The sequence below is a fragment of the Myotis lucifugus genome, unplaced genomic scaffold, assembly GCF_000147115.1.
Source record: "Myotis lucifugus unplaced genomic scaffold, Myoluc2.0 scaffold_103, whole genome shotgun sequence".
Taxonomy (NCBI): domain Eukaryota; kingdom Metazoa; phylum Chordata; class Mammalia; order Chiroptera; family Vespertilionidae; genus Myotis; species Myotis lucifugus.
The window spans coordinates 394,190-412,621 of record NW_005871151.1 but is presented as its reverse complement, the minus strand read 5'-3'; the positions used below and the strand labels follow the sequence as shown (position 1 = coordinate 412,621).

The window sequence follows — 18,432 nt, the reverse complement described above, 5'->3', positions numbered from 1 at the left end:
AATGAATCTTTTGTTCCCGAACTCCCAGACACTTCTCTCACGTTCACACTAACGTGTGTAGGTGACGCAGAAGAGATATAGAAGAGAGTACTAAAAGCTCACATAGAGTATGATACCTGACAAATTCCTCCGCCAGGAGCCCCCATGTCCTCTCACACGTCTAGCCACTCAGCTCGTTTCTCATGAATTATTTGGGCTCGAAACCGGTACCAGATGCTATCTCAAAACACTCCTTGGAGATTTTGTGTCTCTGATCGCCAGGCATCTTGGCCGCAGGGGGGTGGGGGTTGACGTGGGGGTTTCGGGGGGCTTAGCCCTGGAACCCCAGCTCCTTGTACTTGGCAGCCATGTCGTTCCGGAACAGCTCCAGGGCCTTCTTCATGGCGCCCTTGGCATCATCCCCGAAGTCCCCGCCGAGCTTGCTCTTCAGAACCTCGATGATGGAGTTGGAGATGAACTGCAGGGAGGGGGCGAGAGGGGCAGGTCAGGGGCCGGGCCAGCCAGGAGCCGGGCGGAAATCAGGCCCAGCCAGTCTCTTTCTTCAGCGCCACTTGTCCAGCACCTACTATACACTGGGCACCTCTGAGTGGTCTCCACAGACTGACTCCTCTGATCCCCGTGACCCGCGACAGGGGTGGATGGGGAAACTGAGGCCCATCTTGGCACAGATGAGGAAAGGTTAAGCCGCATGCCCAAGGCCCTGTAGCCAGGCGGCCGGCTCACCCACTACCCTCAGCTGGTGCTCAGGACGAGGACCCAGCCTCAGCGCTGAGAGAGCTCCGGGCACGGCCACTCCCGGGGTGGGGGTGGGGGTGGGGGATGCTCACGGTCTGTGATTTTACCCAGCATTTTGGAATCAGGAAATCTAGGAAGAAACCATCTCCATTTGCGTGTATTTAATGTTTGCATTAATGGCTTAGTGTGGTCATTGCTTTAAATAGCCTATTGGGGGCGCGGGGGGAGGGGGGCAGGGTACGGAGCATCACATTTCCTGTGCCCAACACAGCATTGCAGCTCAAACATACTGGTGGGAGGGAAGGAGGGAGAGGCGGACAGGGACCCGGCCTGCGGCTCAGCCCCGGGCAAGTCCCATCTCCCGTTGGCCTCACCGTCACCACGGTGCCACCGCCAGGAACACGGAGGCAGGGACATCTACAGCACAGGCTGCTATGGCTGGAGGGTCTCGGATGGAAAGATCTCCTGCACCTTTGCAACGGCTCCTCACAGTCTGATGCCAGCCACACGCCGGCCAGGGGTCGTGTACAGAGTCCCGGACGGGGAAGGGGCCAGACCGGGGTCTGGGCTGGAGCTTGTACCCAGGGGGCTGGAGCCGGGGACGGAGCCAGGGGCTGCACCGAGGTCGGGTTTTCCCATTTTCTCAGGGCACCTGGGGGTGCAAGTGACCGAAAGCGTGGGGGGCGGAGGAGCGCGCTGAGGGAGGCCTCAAGAAGAGCAAGTTTCCACACCCAGAAAACACCTGCCTTTGAGCCTTGATTTGGGGACATATGCCACGTTTACCTTTAATGTTATAAATGCAACAAAATGCAGTGTGGCTGCGGGTGCAGTAGAGCAAGCCCTGCCCTTGAAAGTGTGGGGGCTTCAAGGACGCCCTCAGGCTCCCCAGCTCAGCCTTTCCCGAGTCTACGGCAGAGCCACTAACGCCTGGAAAGCTGGGGGCTGGGGCAGCTGGACCGGTGAGAAAAGACAGTGGCCCCTCACTCCCAGGTGAGACGCAGCAAGAGTTCAGCGAGGGCAAGAGCATTCATGGGGCTCAGTCCTAACTGTTTATAGCAGATGACGCTCGTCGGCATAGACCTGGGCTCTAGTCCGCTAGCTGGTGGTGCCAACCTGGCTACCTGGGTTTCTCTCTCAGCCTCGGTGTCCTCGTCCCTGGAGAAGGGATGGGTCATTCCGTTGCCCGGTGAGCCCACCACAGGCCACTGGGGCTCGGCCATGGGAGAGAGCCCGGGTCTGCCCTTGAGGAGTGCAGTCCCAGCCGGGGGACAGCTGGGTAAAGAAATAAATTACAACACGTCCGGGCAGGTGACATGACAGGAGGAGGATCAAGCGCCTTTGCTGGGGGAAGGGCTGGCGGAGGGAGCAGCTGACTGCCCAGCACAGAGGCGGTGGCTTTGGAGCTGAGCGTTGCATGACGGACAGGGATTTGGCAGGAGGAGGTGGGGAGGGCGGGGAGCACAGTGTGAGCTGATCTCAAAGGCAGTGATGCTCAGTGGGCAAGGCAGGATAGTTTGCGTGTGACTGGGTGGCGGGGGGCCTGTAGGGGTTCAGGAAGATGAGGTGCTGGCTGTTGGTGGTGTTGGTGGTTGATGGGGGATATTGTGTCACAGGGATTAAGACCGTGGGTTCCAGAGTACCCCAGATCAAGCTATACCTCCTGGCTGACGGGCTGTTCGAACTTGGGCAATCTGCTTAACCTCTCTGAGCCCTCAGTTTCCAAATCTGTAAAACGGGGATTTAAAAAAAGGTACCTGCCTGGGGCAGGGACTGCTGATCGCCTGCCCAGTGTCCGTTTTCTAATTGTATTCGGAGCGGCAACAGACTACACTTGCCCGTTTTCCGAGCTGACAGGGGTGGTCTTATAACTAACGCCTGGCCAACAGAGTGCGCACAACACTGTTGGATGAGGTTTCTGAGACTCCTTAAACCAGAGCCTTCCTCTCCTCCTCCTGCTTCCTGTTTAGAATCTGGACCAGATGGCTGGAGCTCTAGCAGCCACCTCAGACGGTGAGTCAACTCTGGAGGGCAGAACAGAAAGAGCCTCTATCCCTGGGGCTTCCTACCAGCTCTGACTCCCTCCCTCTGCACTTCGTTTGTGTGAGAGGAAAGGAGACGCGGAATGCGGCTCCTAACCTTTGGGTGTGATTGTGAGAATTCCAGGCTGGTCCTAGCACCATTCTCCTTACCCTCCCTGCACACAGGCCTGCCTGCCGTTCCTGCCCCCAGGGCCTGCGCCATCCATTCGAGCTCCCGAGTGCTCCTGTCACCATGTCCCCTCCTCCCCTAGGATGCCTGAGGCTCTGTTGCTTCCTCTGTAAATATGCTGGAACCAATAGAGCCAGCCTGCTGGCCACCCTGCCCCAGAACTGAGCCCCAGCTGCTGAGCTCCGGCCACAGAGTCCTGCATGTCACACACCCAGTGGCACCGGGTCAGGAGCCGGGGTTCTGCAGGGATACAGACCTCAACTGAATCCTGGCTCTGCTACTGGCTACCTCTGTGACCACGCACCAGCTACTTCACCCCTCTGTGCCTCAGTCTCCTCATCTGTCGAGTGGGTATGATAAGAGCACCTACCTGTGGAGAGAGTGCGAGTTGTGCACCTGATCCCCACTCTCCCCTGCTTCCTTGGTAACAACATACTGATTTGGGAGAGAAATATATACAATCTCAGTGACCCCAGGAGGAAGGCCAAGTGGGTGCCAGCCCACCTTACAGATGAGGAGACCGGAGCCCAGAGAGCAGTGACATAGGTCACCCAGCGCGTTAGTGGCTGAGCTTCTGAGATCACTCCCTCCATCCTCTCCCCCCGCCCCTGGCCCTGCTCCGCACCTCCAGGTACTCGACCGGGACCTTGTGCTTGGTGGCGTGGGACTCGGCCAGCGGCTTCAGCTCCGCCTCGTGCTGCCCCTTCTTCTTGAGGATGCCGCCCAGGGCCGTGAGCACGGTGGCGCCCTGCTTCTTCAGGTCCTCGGAGGCCTTCATCTCATCCTCCGACTTCAGGTTCTTGAGCTTTTCGAACTTATCCTGGGTCTCGGGGTGCCCCTTAAAGAGACTGTGGGAACAAGGAGGGCTGGAGTCAGACGCGGGAGCAGGTAGTGGGGTGTGGAGGTGGCCAGAGTTGAGCTCAAATCCGGACTCCCCCGCTTCCCAGCTGTGTCACCTGGGGCAAGTCCTTTCACCTCCCCGTGCCTCAGCTTCCTCATCCGGGGAATGGGGCTAACTGGTCCCTGCCTATAGAAGTGCAGTGAGGATTCAATGAGGTCACATGTGCTGCGTGTGGTAGAAATGCTTGCCATTAGGAATTTTTATGCCTTCCTCTTCTCCCTTGTTATTTGAGAGGCAGGAAGGAAAAGCTCTGCTGCGTTGCACCCTGGCCTCACCCCAGCTTTCTCTAAGGGGTTCGGAGAGTAGAGGTCAGAGTAGCATCAAGGGCGGAACAGAGGAGGGGGCCAAAGGACGCTGGCTTTGTTGAGCGCCTGCCACATGCAGGCCCCGTGCTCGGCTCTGCACCTGCACTGCCCTTGGGGTCACAGTTCCCCCACGTCACAGGTGAGGAAACAGGCTCCGAGGTGTGAAGTCCTCGTCCCATATTCCAGGGCTGGAGGGCAGCAGAGTCAGACCGAAGGCAGGACTGAGTGACTCAAAATGTCATCCATGCTGGGGACCACCTCTGCAGCTTCCTGCCTCGGGCTCATCCTTGCGCTGCTTACATACTTCCAGCGACGGGAGGCTCACTCCCTGTGAGAGCCGTGCCACCCAGAGCAGCTCTCGGGCTCAGAAAGCTCTTATTTTGAGCCCAAACTCTGATTTCCCTGCACCTCTGACACCCCTTACAGTACAGATGGCAACGGGCCCTGGTGGGAGCCACCCGCCAAAGACCAGGTCCTCGCTCCTGCCAGGGACCCAGCGAGCTGGCCACAGAGGGATCCTGCCCGGGGCCCTGAGCAGGCGCCTCCAGTCTTGGACCTGTCTTTCCTGCTGCAAAAAGGCTGGTGGTGGTTAAAGGGAGTTGTGCTGGCCCTGGGTGGGGGTGACTTCCCACTTCACTCTTGGGCCTACAGAAGGCCATAGCGGCAGGCGACCAGCCCAGGGTCACGCGGCCAGTCGGTGGCAGAACCTGGACCCGAACCCAACCTTGGGCGGCTCCATAATGGGCGCTCTCTCCCTCGGTTGCCCCCTGAAATGTGTGGAGGAGAAACCCCATCTGCCTGCTCCCTCTCCTCCCAACTGTGGACACAGTATAAGTGTCTCCCCGCACACACCTGTGCTCACATGCACGCACACGCATGCACTCACAAGCACGCTCCACACGGCACCGACAGGGACCCTCCCTTCCCGGGAGCACCCCCGGCTCGCCCAGAAAGCCCGGGGCTGTCCACAGCCCAGCTCAATGTCACCACCTCACCCCGGGGCCCCGGCCAAGCCTCGAGTGTCACTGACAGCTCCTCTCTGGCACCTTCCGCCCGAGGGTCCATACTCCTGGCTATCGTTATCTGGTGACAATGATCCTGGAACTCCTGCTGACAGAAGTGAGACCTGGCACCCAGAGGCGGGGCCCGACGAGGGGAGATGGGGAGGAGACCGTCTGGGGCAGAATGGGGCCAACGACCTGGCACCCACAGGTGGGGCCCGACGAGGGGAGATGGGGAGGAGACTGTCTGGGGCAGAATGGGGCCAACGACCTGGGACCCACAGGGATCTCAGACATTTTGGGAGTCGCCAGGTGTCTGGGACTGAGAATTACGGAAGCTGAGCTCTGGCCCCAGCTGTCTCCAATGTGCTGTGTGACATTAAAGAAGCCACTCAACCTCTCTGGGTCTTGCTCACCCATCTGATTTCTCAGCCTCCGAATTCTAAGGCTGGACCCCGCCTCAGCCTCTGCTCTGAGCACAGCTGGCACAGAGGGAGCCCGGACCTGTTTCTCACGGTACCAGTTTGTCTAATGAGTGCCCACGGCTCTCAGTGCCCATAGCTGAGCGTCCCCGGCACAGCCGCAGAGGCCAGACCCGGACTCGCCAGACGGGAGCAACCCCCAGCATGAGCTGCCGAAGCACCTCATCTGCGGAAATGGGTGGCCGCGTTTTCCCTCGCGTTCCAGCAACGCCCCTGGCCTTGTGGTTTTTCACCTCCGATTCCATCTCCAACCTGCCTGGTTGTCACAGTCTGCAGGCAGGTCAGAGAGAAACGAGGCCCGTTCCCGTGTCCGCTGAACGGACGCCAGCCAGACACCCCCCCGGAGACCGAGGACCCGGCGGACCTGCAGGATTCTTCTCTGCTCCGGCACCAAAGAACCAGAGCGGGGCTGGGCCGGGACCGTGGGCCAGTATCGCACAGCAGTGAGACCAGGTGCGGTGAGTGCACGCTGCCTGGAATGGAATTCCAGCTGTGTGGCTTTGGGCAAGTTACTTAACCTCTCTGATGAACCTGGCGATGATCATCATTTCAATCTCATAAAGACGTTGCGAGTTAGTATCTGGGAAACACTTGACACAGGGCCTGGCAGTCAGTGTGTACTGTTCCAGTATTCACTGTCCTCCTCATTTCTACCACCATCATCACCTCCGTCGCATCGCCACCCTCATCTCATCATCACCTCCATCGCCACCCCCATCAGCCTGCACCACAGCAGCAGTGTAACTGTCAGGGTCAGGAATGTGGGGCTCTGCCTACAGCTGCCCCCGGCTGACTGAGATGCTCAGGCCGTTTCCTCCTGAACCCTCGCTTCTGGAACCAGACGCTCCAACGGCCCCCCAGCTTTCACGCTCTAGAACAGCAGTTCTCAACCTGTGGGTAGCGACCCCTTTGGGGGTCGAACGACCCTTTCACAGGGGTCACCTGAGACCATCGGAAGACACATATATAATTACATACTGTTTTTGTGATTCATCACTACGCTTTAATTATGTTCAATTTGTCACAATGAAAATACATCCTGCCTATCAGATATTTACATGACGATTCATAACAGTAGCAAAATTACAGTGATGAAGTAGCAATGAAAATAATTTTATGGTTGGGGGTCACCACAACATGAGGAGCTGTATTAAAGGATCGAGGCATTAGGAAGGTTGAGAACCACTGCTCGAGAACATGATCACGAGAGCCCTCAGCTGTAGTAACAGGCCCGGCTGAAGCCAACTGCCCTCTTTGGTAACCAGAGGCGTGGGAGACGTGACCTTCCAGGTTCATCATCTGGGGCAGGACCAAGAAGCCAGGTCACACCGGGGCACCGGCAGGCCTGGGAGCCAGCATCCTCTCCCTGCCCTCCCCCACCCCCCACTGAGCAGGCAGAACCAGTTGGCATGGTCTCTGCGTGTCCCGCAGCCTCGGATGTGATAGGGCACCAGGCTCTCTGGATTCTTAAGGAGCCACGAGCCTCAGGCATCACGTCTTGTCCCTGGCGCCTGGCCCGTGGCAGGACTCTCCGAGCCACCCTGGGAAGGGAGGAAATGCTTCCCCTGATGACACCATGCCCTGAGTCTCCTTCAACATCCAGGGACTGCCTCGGGGCTGGCGGCTCCCAGAGCACCTTGGAGACTCCCGCTCTGCACACGGGTCTCGCACCCCGACTTCCCCGCCTGCTCTCCTGCAGCAGGGAGGACCATGGACTTGGGGAGTGCCAGCGCAAGAAGGGAAGGGTCTCCGAGACCATGGCAACCCCCTTCACTCAACCAATAGGAAGCAGAGAGGAGCAGTGGTGACCTTTTCAAGGTCACACAGCAAATTGGTGGCTGAGGAGTTGATGTCAACCTGGGGGGGAGCCTTTTGTCCAATCCAACAGGACCTGTGGCAGCCCAGCAGCCAGACCACAGCGACAGGAGGAGAAAGGCAACAGAGAACTCCCTTGACCGTTCTTCCTCCGTGTCTCCAGCGTGGACCACCAAGGGCGCGCGATTCAGATAACAGAGCGCCCAGGACCCACCATTCTCCCAGTGGGAGCTGGAAGTGGGTGAGGCCCGGGGAGAGCGCAAGGGCACCTGAGGGGAGAGGAACACCTGGCCTGGCTCAGAACGAAGGAGGAATTCATCTGTGAATTAAAGTGTGAAGGACGATCCACTCGCTTGCGGCAACCCCAAAGCCCCTTCCTCCCAGGCGTGGAAACGCCGGCTGACACAGGTGTCTGACCTGGGCTGCCCCCGGCACGAGGGAGGGGCCGGGAGAAGAGGAGACTGGATCCCCGTTTGGGGAGGAGGCAAGGGGAAACGAGGTTCCATTCACAGGCCACCAGCCACCCCTGTATCCAGACCTTGGAATTCTTTGTTCTTTGGTTTACTCGGGAACCCCGTGCTGTAGGAGGCAAGGTGTGTGGAGACCACACCACTCTGAGCGCTCAGATTCAAGACATACTTGGAGCCAAAAGCCACTTATGGGCCTCCGTCACCTGCTTTCTAATTATAATACTTAAAGGGCCCTACGCTGGGCTTCGTCTGTAGCAGTTATGAACTTTGCAACGCACTATATGCCAGGAAGAGTGCTGGGCCCCTTGCCAGCATCATCTTATATCATTCTCGCTTTGACTCTATTATGTAGATATTGGGATTTCCCCCTTGTGTAGGTGAAGAAATCGAGGCTCAGAAGTCACACAACCGCTCAGTGGCAAAGCTTGGTCTAGAGCAGCGGTTCTCAACCTGTGGGTCGCGACCCCTTTGGCGGTTGAATGACCCTTTCACAGGGGTCGCCTAAGACCATCCTGCGTATCAGATATTTACATGATGATTCATAACAGCAGCAACATGACAGTTATGAAGTAGCAACGAAAATAATTTTATGGTTGGGTCACAACATGAGGAACTGTATTTAAAGGGCCGGAAGGTTGAGAACCACTGGTCTAGAGCTACATGTCTCATCTTGAGGGCCATATCTTAACCTTGCGACTTTACAGACTTCAATGGACTTGTGACCGGGGCGGGGACGGGGGGGGATGTCGTCCCCTCTCGGGTCCTTTCTATCCTCATCTAATAAGTGAGGCAGCTGGATGAGGTCCCTCGGGGGCCCCTGTTAACTGTCTATAATTCCTCGTGGTGGGCTCAAGGTATCAAGCTTTTCCCGACTGCAGACATAGGTGTGAGATGGATCCCCTTTCCTTTTCTAACCCCAATCCCTGATATTTAAAAGCAAAGGAGAACCAAATGGGGCAGGGGGAGGGGGGGCGGTGAGTTAACAAGCTCAACTAATACAGCCAACTGGTCGACCCCAGGCAAAGGTTCCACCTGCTGTCAAACACCCTGATCTCGGGGAAGCCGGTGATAGGACAAGGGAATCTCTTCCTTTTACCTGATGAGGACGGCTTGCCCGTGGCCCGGGATGTCGGCCTCCACCTTGCCCCAGGCATTCAGCACCAGCTGCCATTCCGCGTCGCTGAGCCCCATGGCGTAGTCTGAAGGAGACAGAAAGAGCAGGTGTAGGTTGACTGGGTGTCCTGGTCCCGGCAGCTGGGGTTTGAGGCTGCCTGGCCCCAAAGGGGTTTTATACCTTCCGGATGCCTGACACAGATCACTTGACAGCTTGCTCCCTCCCCGCCCCTCCCCCCGCCCCCTGGCCCCCACCTCCACACAGAGGTCTAATCTCTTCCTTTCTCTGGCCCTTACATGGAAGCTATTTCGGGGCAGGTGCCATTGTGGGGAGGTAGGACAACTCAGGCCACTCGGGGGTGGGGGTGGCTGTGTGTGTGGAAAGAGTGGGGAGGAGGAGGGGCCACTGTCTGGACTCTCAAAGGCCAACACAAAGGGCACCACCAAGGCCGTTGCCAGAAGCCTGAAACCCAACTCTCCCTGCTGCCAGCGAGGGGAACTGGTTTGGGCAGCAGGGGCCCGGCTGGCAGGGGCCGTCCCGGCCCTTGTCCGTCTCCTGGTGCACACTCTCCCGCTTTGCCAGCAAGCCCCTCACCCAGCCAGACGTGGTGGGGAGCCCAGATGGGCTTATGCTGGCAGACTGGGGCAAACCCATAACCTCTTGGGGTCTGGATTTTTCTCGCTCCACCCAGGGAACCGGCTTCGTGGCCTTGCTCAAATACTTCCCTCGGGGAAGTTTCGCTTGACGTACCCCCTCAAGGCACAATTTGTGGCCTCCTCCTTCCATTTGTCTGCCTGTGGTCCTATTGTATGGCTCCCTCACTGCCGCCTGTGTCTTTGTTTCCCTTCGGACTCCCCCATTAGTACGCAGAGACTGTGCTGGGAGCCAGACCCTGCTCCAAGCACCTTACTTTTGGTAACTCCTCAGGACACATCCTGACATTCTCCCCATTTAACCGAGAGGAAGTTAGGGAAGCTTGTCAGTCACACAGCTAGTGGGCGGAAGAGCTGGGATTTGAACCCAGAGAGCCGGGCCCCTGAATACTTTACTCTGATGTTCAAGCGGACAGGGGCTCTGTTTTATTCATCTGTGTATCTCTTGGACCTCACACAGTGTCTTGTACCAGATTTGAGTGGAATAAATGCTCATTGAATAAAACGATGGTGGCCTTGCACGGAAGGCAAGTGAAGATGATTGGCCTTCTTTAAATCCATCCATCATCATCCATCCATCCTTCCATCCATCATCACCCATCTGTCCAAGATCCGTCTATCCAGCCTTCCACCCACTCATCCATCCTCCCATCCACCCACCCATCCATCATCCATTCATCCATCCATCCATCCATCCATCCATCCATGCAACACACAGTTACAGAGGACCTACTGTGTGTCAGAAACTGTGCTACATGCAGAGGACACAAAACCAAATAAAACGTACCCCTGTGTCCAACAAACTGCCAGTCTCCTTGGGGAGGTGAGTATGAGAAATAAAATTACAGTATAGTTTATCTCGTGCTATGATCGAGGTAGACACAAGCCCTTTCTTCCATGTACATGGGCTTTTACCGTTTACAAAGTGCCTCCTTGGGCGGGATTACCTCTGGTCTTCACAATAGCCCTGTGAGGCCATGAGCATCACCCCATATCACAGCTGTGGACAATGAGGCTATGTAAGCAGGCAGGCTGACCGTCCTGGGCCTATATTAGACGTGCAGTTAGAACTACCCTCCATATATAACTCGTTCTAAAAGTAACTGCCCTGCCCCAGCGCCTGCTGAGGGGAGGGCTTGGCAGTCATGTTCTCCACGCAACTCACTGTCTGACTCAGCTGATTGGCCCAGAGCTGGCACCCGGCCTACGGCAGCCAAGGGCAGGGCGCTGTCCCACAGCCAGTCTATCAGCTACGGCAATCAGAGCCCTTCTTCAAAATGCGAGCAGGGGCGCTGGGCAGGAATTGATCGGGAGAAGGAAATGCAGAGGCAGAGAGAGACCGTTTCATGACCAGCCCTGAGTAAGAACCCCCATCGGGAGCCCTCCCTGCCGCCTGGGGTCTAGAGGGCCCTCCGTGCTGACCTGGGCAAAGCCCGGCCAACCACCACTTGAGGATTACCAGGGGCTGCCGCTTGCTGAATGACCCCCTGTGTATCCTTTCAATGAGCCAATTTATTGACGGAGTCAGCTGGTTCCTAACAACCCAAAGGGTCAGGTGCCCGTCCCTGACAATGTGCTCAGAATTCACCCACAAGCCTTAACCCAGGATGCCAGCCAGGTGGCCTCCAGGAGTCTTAACCCAGGATGCCAACTGGGCAACCAGGAGCTCATCCAACTTTAACAGTGGAAGATGCAGCAGCAAAATGAGTAGCTAAAAAGCCATAAGGATTTTCAGGGGGCCACCATTCATCATTCGTTCATTCATCATTCATTCATTCATTCATTCATTCATTCCGTTCAACAGCCTGGAGCTGAGGCCCACTCTGCGCCAGGCCCAGGATCCCAAGGAAGGGGGGCTCTGAGAGGGTCTGCTCAGACCCTGGCAGCGTCAGCCCCGCTTCGGGTCACTTGCTGGCTGGGAGCCCAGGAGTGTGCAGGGCTGATTTGGAGGTTGGTAAGTGGCGGAGCTGAAAACCCAACTGGCACCTGCAGCTCTTCTCCCATCTCCAGCCCGCGAGTTGTCTGGGGGCAGCCTGAGTATTTAAAATCTCATCAACTCCTTACCAGCGCCAACGTGTTTAATAGGAAGCTGTCACCCTCGGCCGGCACGGCATGAGCTGGCACGCGCGGGGAACCTGCGGCTTTGAAGTCGATGAGCCTTTTAAGTTTTACCATTTAAGCTAATAGGAAGGGGCCGGCATCTGTTTGTACTTACACATCTCTACAACAGAGCCGGCGTTACCTAACGGTTGCTATGGCTACCTGGAGTCGCCAGCTCTGTTTGGGGGCTATAATTATCCCTGTGACAGCCTTCGATTGGCCAGAGCTGGAGGCGCATGAAATAGGAAGGCCACACTGCCTTTGTGTGCACAACTTTCTGCAGCCTTGCACGCTCATGTCACACACACGCACACACAGGGGTGGGTTAGACACCCCATAGGGCAAAACTGGATCCCACCAACTCAGACCTGCCCCTTCTTTTTCTGTTTCATAGCATGGACTGCTTTGAATGCGAAAATCTGAGACTGGCAGAATCATCCTCAAGTCTGCAAATCTGGAGTCTTGAGACCCAGAATTAGAATTCTAGAATGCCAGGGTCCTCAACTTTCACCACTCTGGAAACGTGGGTCCTAGCTTCCAGAATCATAGGAAGGTAGAGAGAGAGAGGTTTGAATTACAGGGCCCTGGTGTCCTGAAGCTAACAGAGGCCCTCAATGGCATCTTGTCCAAGTTCCCCCTACAGGGGGCAATTCTTCCTAAAGATCGTCATTGAACATCTGCTTGAATACCCCCAGGCGCAGTGAGCTCACTACCTACTGCTTGAAAGAGGCTTCTTTATATTGAACCAAAATACGTCTTCCTGTCCCACTCACTCCCTTGTCCTGGCCGTGCTGGCTCCTTGGGGACACAGAGGCCCACCGGGTCTCTCACCTAAGACTTTACTTGTCCAGACTGACCACCCCAGGGCTGTACCTGAGTGCCCTCTCCCAGCAAAGTAAGCCAGGAGCCTGTCTGACGGGCAAGACCTTTCTGTGCTTTGGTGCCTGGCGAGTCCCACCGCTCAGCTCAGACAGGCACAGAGCAGACTCCCCAGCAGGGGCTTCCCGCACCCACCACACAGGCGTGAGCCCCAGGTGGCTGTGCACCAGCCCCCTCCCCTTCCAAGGGACACAACTCCAGCCCAGGTGACCGGGGGACTGCTAGCCCTTCAGCCGCCAACAGCTCCCCACAGGGAATGGGGGCGCGGGGATTACACTTTAAGATGCCACCAAGGGGGCCAACGATGGAAAGAATGAGAACATCTTGTCTCTTCAAAGCCAAGGGTCCCCTCAACCTTGACCATTCCCTTCCTCCTCCTCCTGGAGCCGCCCCTTTGGAGGCGAGCCCGGGCAGGCCTCCCTGCCCACTTGCTCCTCCCTGGAAGGGTCTGCCCTCCTGGACCAGCGCCAGGCCAGGCTCAGAGACCGGCTGGGCCCGGAGCCACAGAACCGGCCTGAGGCCCTCAGTGGGGCAGTGGGACCCCCTAGCTTACCCCAGACCCCGCTGGAGCCCTCCACCCACTCCTCCCGCCCCTGGCAGCCACCGTACTGACCACGGCTCCCCTTCTCCCCAGTTGTCCTCCTGGAGCCTCCGGCCAGGCGCGGGGTGGGGGCAGGGAGAGGTGTCTTATAGCAGCTGGGGAGGCACAGGGAACTAAAAATACAGCCCCGGAGAGGCTCCTCCTCTCTGGGAGGCCCCGAGGGGCTTAGTGGAGGGGCTGGCAGGGACCCAGGAGCCCAATATTCCAGCCAACAGGTGCAGCCCGGGGACACTGCCTTCCCTCCCCTCCTCTTTCCTCCCTGCCCTGGAAGGGCTCCTCCAGCCCCGCCTCGCACCTGTCACCTGGAGGGAGCCCGGCCCCCCTCCACAGCACCCCCATGTCCTCGCTCCCCCTTCCTGGCCCATCTCACAGAACAGCTCTCCTCTGGGAGTCCTCCCCCAACTCCCCCCATCCCAGCAGGTGTGCCCTCTTCCCCTCTGGTTCCAGCACAGGTGCAACCTTCTTGGCTCTCTGTGCCTTGGGGTGCAGCTCCCCACTGCTACCCTGTGGGCTTCCTCAGACGCAGAAATGTAAAAGCCACAGACATGCACTGCCCTGTCTGCACCCCAGGGCACTGCCCTCACAGCAGCCCTTCTCCACGGACATGTTTATAAGCCCCATGGAACAGACAAGCAGACGGAGGCACAGAGCGGTTAAGCAACTTGCCCAAGGGCACACAGCTAGGAAAAGCATGAAACTAGACCCCAGGCAGAGTTGGTGCTTCACAGCCAGGAGCTGGTCTAACTTTTGGATCCTTCCTGCTCCCCCTCTCACCTTTATGACAGCACCTAGCAAAGGGCCAGGTCTGTAAGCTCTTCGAAGGTTCATTTTACTGAACTGAGTGTCCAAGGTCTTGGCTTCCTGGGACGGGGGTGGGGGGCGGGAGAAACGGCAAAGACAGTTGAAGTTGAAAGGCTGACAATTGGGAGACCCTGTTGCCCTCTAGTGGCAGCAATGAGAAAAGCCTAGGCCCCTTCCACATTATACTTGGTTCACTGGTCCACCCTCCCAGCCAACCTGGACGGGGACATTTCACATCTGTATATTCCTGGCACCAACCAGGAACGGTTTGACAAATTATTAAAGGATGATAAGCCATGGTCCTTGCTCTCAGGGGACTCAATGTCGAGTGGAGAAAACTCCCCAAAAGGATTGGGCACGCGACAGAGATCTGAGCAAAGGACTATGGGAGGGTGAGAAGACCCAATGGCAGAGGTGACCATCGGCTGAATCTAAAAGTACAGGGGGGGGGGAGGGGGAGAGCCTTCTGCAGGGTCTCCTAGGCAGAGGTAACAAACCGTGTGTGCCGAAGCCTAACGGATGCAGGGGGCGCATGGGGACATGTGCTGTGGGAGGTGAGACCTCCTGGGAAGGTCCTCCTGTGACGGAACCAGGGTGAGGGGCTTGGAACCGATGCTTGCATGAGGTGCTTGGCTCACCACATATTATTTTTGTGACCCAGGGAAAGTATCATCATAACTTTCCAGGGCTTTTGTCTTTTTATATGTCGTCATGAGGATTAAAAGAGGGGGTGCATGTATATAGGACTCAGCATGGTGCCTAGTACACAGTAAGTGCTCAATAATTGCTCACTGTGATATAAGGTACAAAGGAATTGTAAAGGAAGAAATGATGAATTCATCCAAGGGACCTTGAAGGAAGGTCAGAGAGTTAGGGACGCGAGAACTTATGTGGAATATTCAGGAAAACCCCGAGAAGGTTAGGCCGGGTCAGTAGTTTTGTGAGGCAGATTGGTCATGGATGAGACTGGAATGCAGATAAGGGATGACTTTGAACTTAGGAATTTGGGTGACTCTTCCGCAGGCCCTGAGGAATGGCTGTGGTTGTGGCTTGGGGTGGGGCTGGGAAGGGGGTTCCCGGCCATCTGGGATGGGTTAGCGGGGTCAGTTAAAATTAAGCACAATGGCCCAGCATTGAGAAGCCAAAGGCAAACAATTGTGCAGCTCATGTGGCAGCCAGGTCTGTTTCCTTGGGGGAGGTCCGGCCTTCCTGTTTGGACTGGGGGGGAGCGCAGAGTTGGAACCTGTGCTCTGGGCTGTCCTGGGACCTCCTCTCTGGGCTGTGGGAACAGCACCTCCAGGGTTCTGACCTTGGCAGCAGGAGGGGGGTGAGGAAGGCAGTTTGGCCCAACTCCAGGGTAGCCTCTCTTGACCACCTTGACCTGGAGTGGCCTCCTCTCCCCCTTGCCACCTGCAGGGAGGCCTGCTCACCAGGAAGACCTGCTCAAGGACGCTCTTAGTTCGCCTGTGAGGCAATATTCACAATTGTGAATGGAAACTGAATAATGGTTGCTGATTTTGTGTGTGTGTGGAATATGCTTCTTTTTTTTTATGAATAAATCTTTATTGTTCAGATTATTACAGTTGTTCCTCTTTTTCCCCCCATAGCTCCCTTCTACCCGGTTCCCACCCCACCCCATGCCCTTACCCCCCACCACTGTCCTCATCCATAGGCGTACGATTTTTGTCCAGTCTCTTTCCTCACCCCCCACACCCCCTTCCCCCCGAGAATTGTCAGTCCATTCCCTTTCTATGCCTCTGATTCTATTATATTCACCAGTTTATTCTGTTCATCAGATTTTTTATTCACTTGATTTTTAGATTCACTTACTGATATATATTTGTTGTCACTTTATTGTTCATAATTTTTATCTTTACCTTTTTCTTCTTCTTCCCCTTCTTAAAGCATACCCTTCAGCATTTCATATAATACTGGTTTGGTGGTGATGAACTCCGTTAGCTTTTTCTTATCTGTGAGGCTCTTTGCTGACCTTCAATTCTAAATGATAGCTTTGCTGGGTAATCTTGGTTGTAGGTTTTTGCTATTCATCACTTTGAATATTTCTTGCCACTCCCTTCTGGCCTGCATAGTTTCTGTTGAGAAATCAGCTGACAGTCATATGGGTACTCCCTTGTAGGTAACTGTTTTTCTTTTGCTGCTTTTAAGATTCTCTCTTTGTCTTTTGCTCTTGGCATTTTAATTATGATGTGTCTTGGTGTGGTCCTCTTTGGGTTCCTCTTGTTTGGGGTTCTTTGCACTTCCTGGACTTGTAAGTCTATTTCTTTCACCAGGTAGGGGAAGTTTTCTGTCATTTCTTCAAATAGGTTTTCAATATCTTGCTCTCTCTCTTCTTCTGGTACCCCCATAATTCGGATGTCCCAGAGGCTCCTTACACTATCTTCATATTTTTGGATTCTTTTTTCGTTTTGCTTTTCCAGTTGGGTGTTTTTTGCTTCTTGGTATTTTAAATCTTTGACTTGATTCTTGGGGTCCTCTAGTCTGCTGTTGGATCTCTGTATATTATTCTTTATTTCAGTCAGTGTATGCTTAATTTCTAATTAGTCATTTTTCATTTCCTTGAGGGTCTCACTAAATTTCTCGGAGGTTTCTAGAAGATTTTTGAATAACTGTGGTTTTGAACTCTATATCCAGTAGTTTGCTTTCCTCCATTTCTTTTGTTTGTGACATGTTTCTTTGTCTCCACATTTTGGCTGCTTCCCTGTGTTGATAGAGTGGCTTTCTGTGCTAGGTATCCTATAGGGCTCAGTGGCTCAGCCTCCCTAGTTAACTGAGGTGGACACTCTTGATGCACACCTTTGTGTGCTGTGTGCACAGTCTTGTTGTAGTTAAGTCTCAATTGCTGTTGGTATCACTGGGAGGAATTGACCTCCAGGCCAATTGGCCGTGAGGACCAGTTGTGTCTACAATGGGAGAACTGCTGTGCTGAAGGCACCCTTATGGGGCAGGACTTGCTTCAGTGGGGCTTTGGTGCTCACTGAGTCTGCCCCCTGAGTGTGTCACTTATGGATGTGAAGAGTTGTACTCTGGTATGGTCTCACACTGACCACTGGGTACACTGGCTCTTGGATCTCCAAGGAGTTGCAAAGTCAGCACATCCTGAGGCCATCCAGCAGAAGCTACAGAGAGATCTGCAGATTCCTCCTCTTTGTTTGGGGTTTGGAAGTGCCCAGATGAGGCACTGCTGTGAAGCAATGCAGGCTGCTGCCCAGCCTTAGGCCTTCTTTTGGAAGCTTTGGCACTCTTTGACCCAGTAGCAGTTTGTTAGGTTTTAGATTGCAAAAGAACAGGCCATTCATATGCAAAAGCCTCTGCTAACAGCTTGGGTGGGGTTGTAAATTGGGTGGAGAGGGGTCTCAGGGAATCATCAGGGTGGAGAAAACTGCAATGGCTGCCAGTCTGCTCTGCCTCGGCGAGGTCCCGGGGTCTCTGTGTCCCGTGGCCCATGCAGGAACAATGAACACTGCAAGCACCTCTGAAAGAAAACCACCCTCGCATTCCTGTCCCAGTGCCAGACAGTCCAGTTTCTCCATGTATGAGTCTGGGTCCCCAGAGTCTCGCCCGGAACTGGAGTTCAGTGCAATTGGGAGCTTGTATCTCCCTCCCGATTGAAAAAGACAACAACGTACCCAGTTGCCAGCCCATTTCCGTGTCACCTCCGTACCTCCACACTTCCGCACCTCTCCACCTCCTTCCAGTTTCAATGCGCTTTTCTCTTTCCTTCTAGTTGTAGAATTTCCACTCAGCCAGCCTTCCCATGGTTCTGGATGATGTCCGTTTTGTCTTTTAGTTGTAGTTTTGATGTGGTTGTGCGAGGCAGCAAGTACAGGTGTGTACCTATGCCGCCATCTTGGTTCCTCTCTGGTTGTTGATTTAAAAAATTTTTTTTTTAAATTAAATCTTTATTATTCAGATTATTACATTTGTTCCTCTTTTCCCCCCCCCATAACTCCCCTCCTCCCAGTTCCCGCCCCACCCTCCGCCCTCACTCCCCACCCACTGTCCTCATCCATAGGTGCACGATTTTTGTCCAGTCTCTTCCCGCATCTCCCACTCCCCTTTCCCCGCCAAGAATAGTCAGTCCATTCCCTTTCTATGTCCCTGATTCTATTATAATCACCAGTTCATTCTGTTCATCAGATTATTTATTCACTTGATTCTTAGATTCACTTGTTGATAGATGTGTATATGTTGTTCATAAATTGTATCTTTACCTTTTTCTTCTTCTTCGTCTTCTTAGAGGATAACTGTCAGCATTTTGAAAATACTGGATTAGTGGTGATGAACTCCTTTAGCTTTTCCCTTATCTGTGAAGCTCTTTATCTGAACTTTAATTCTACATGACAGCT

The 18,432-nt window shown here is 55.1% G+C and overlaps 1 protein-coding gene across 2 annotated transcripts; it reads right to left on the bottom strand.

Moving 5' to 3' along the window:
• Nucleotides 1-274: 274 nt before the first annotated feature.
• On the bottom strand, nucleotides 275-13,348 carry MB (myoglobin). Of its 2 annotated transcripts, none has more exons than XM_006092706.3 (4): nucleotides 13,277-13,348; nucleotides 9,014-9,116; nucleotides 3,569-3,791; nucleotides 275-457 (listed from the first exon to the last, which is right to left on the bottom strand). In XM_006092706.3, exons 2-4 carry the CDS (start codon nucleotides 9,106-9,108, stop codon nucleotides 311-313), a joined length of 465 nt encoding a protein of 154 aa, XP_006092768.1. In that variant the 5' UTR covers nucleotides 9,109-9,116; nucleotides 13,277-13,348; the 3' UTR covers nucleotides 275-310. The 2 variants fall into 2 exon arrangements, with proteins under 2 accessions (XP_006092768.1, XP_023613039.1); XM_023757271.1 differs by lacking the exon at nucleotides 13,277-13,348 and adding an exon at nucleotides 11,749-11,840.
• Between the last annotated feature and the right edge of the window lie 5,084 nt (nucleotides 13,349-18,432).

Bases quoted from the DNA above. Each gene is read 5' to 3' on its own strand.
- MB (XM_006092706.3), bottom strand. From the start codon at position 9,108: ATGGGGCTCAGCGACGCGGAATGGCAGCTGGTGCTGAATGCCTGGGGC. The intron at 3,792-9,013 runs GTAAAAGGAAGA...TTGTTCCCACAG, and splicing joins GGGCAAGCCGTCCTCATCAG to TCTCTTTAAGGGGCACCCCG. The intron at 458-3,568 runs GTGCGGAGCAGG...CCCTCCCTGCAG, and splicing joins TCCCGGTCGAGTACCTGGAG to TTCATCTCCAACTCCATCAT.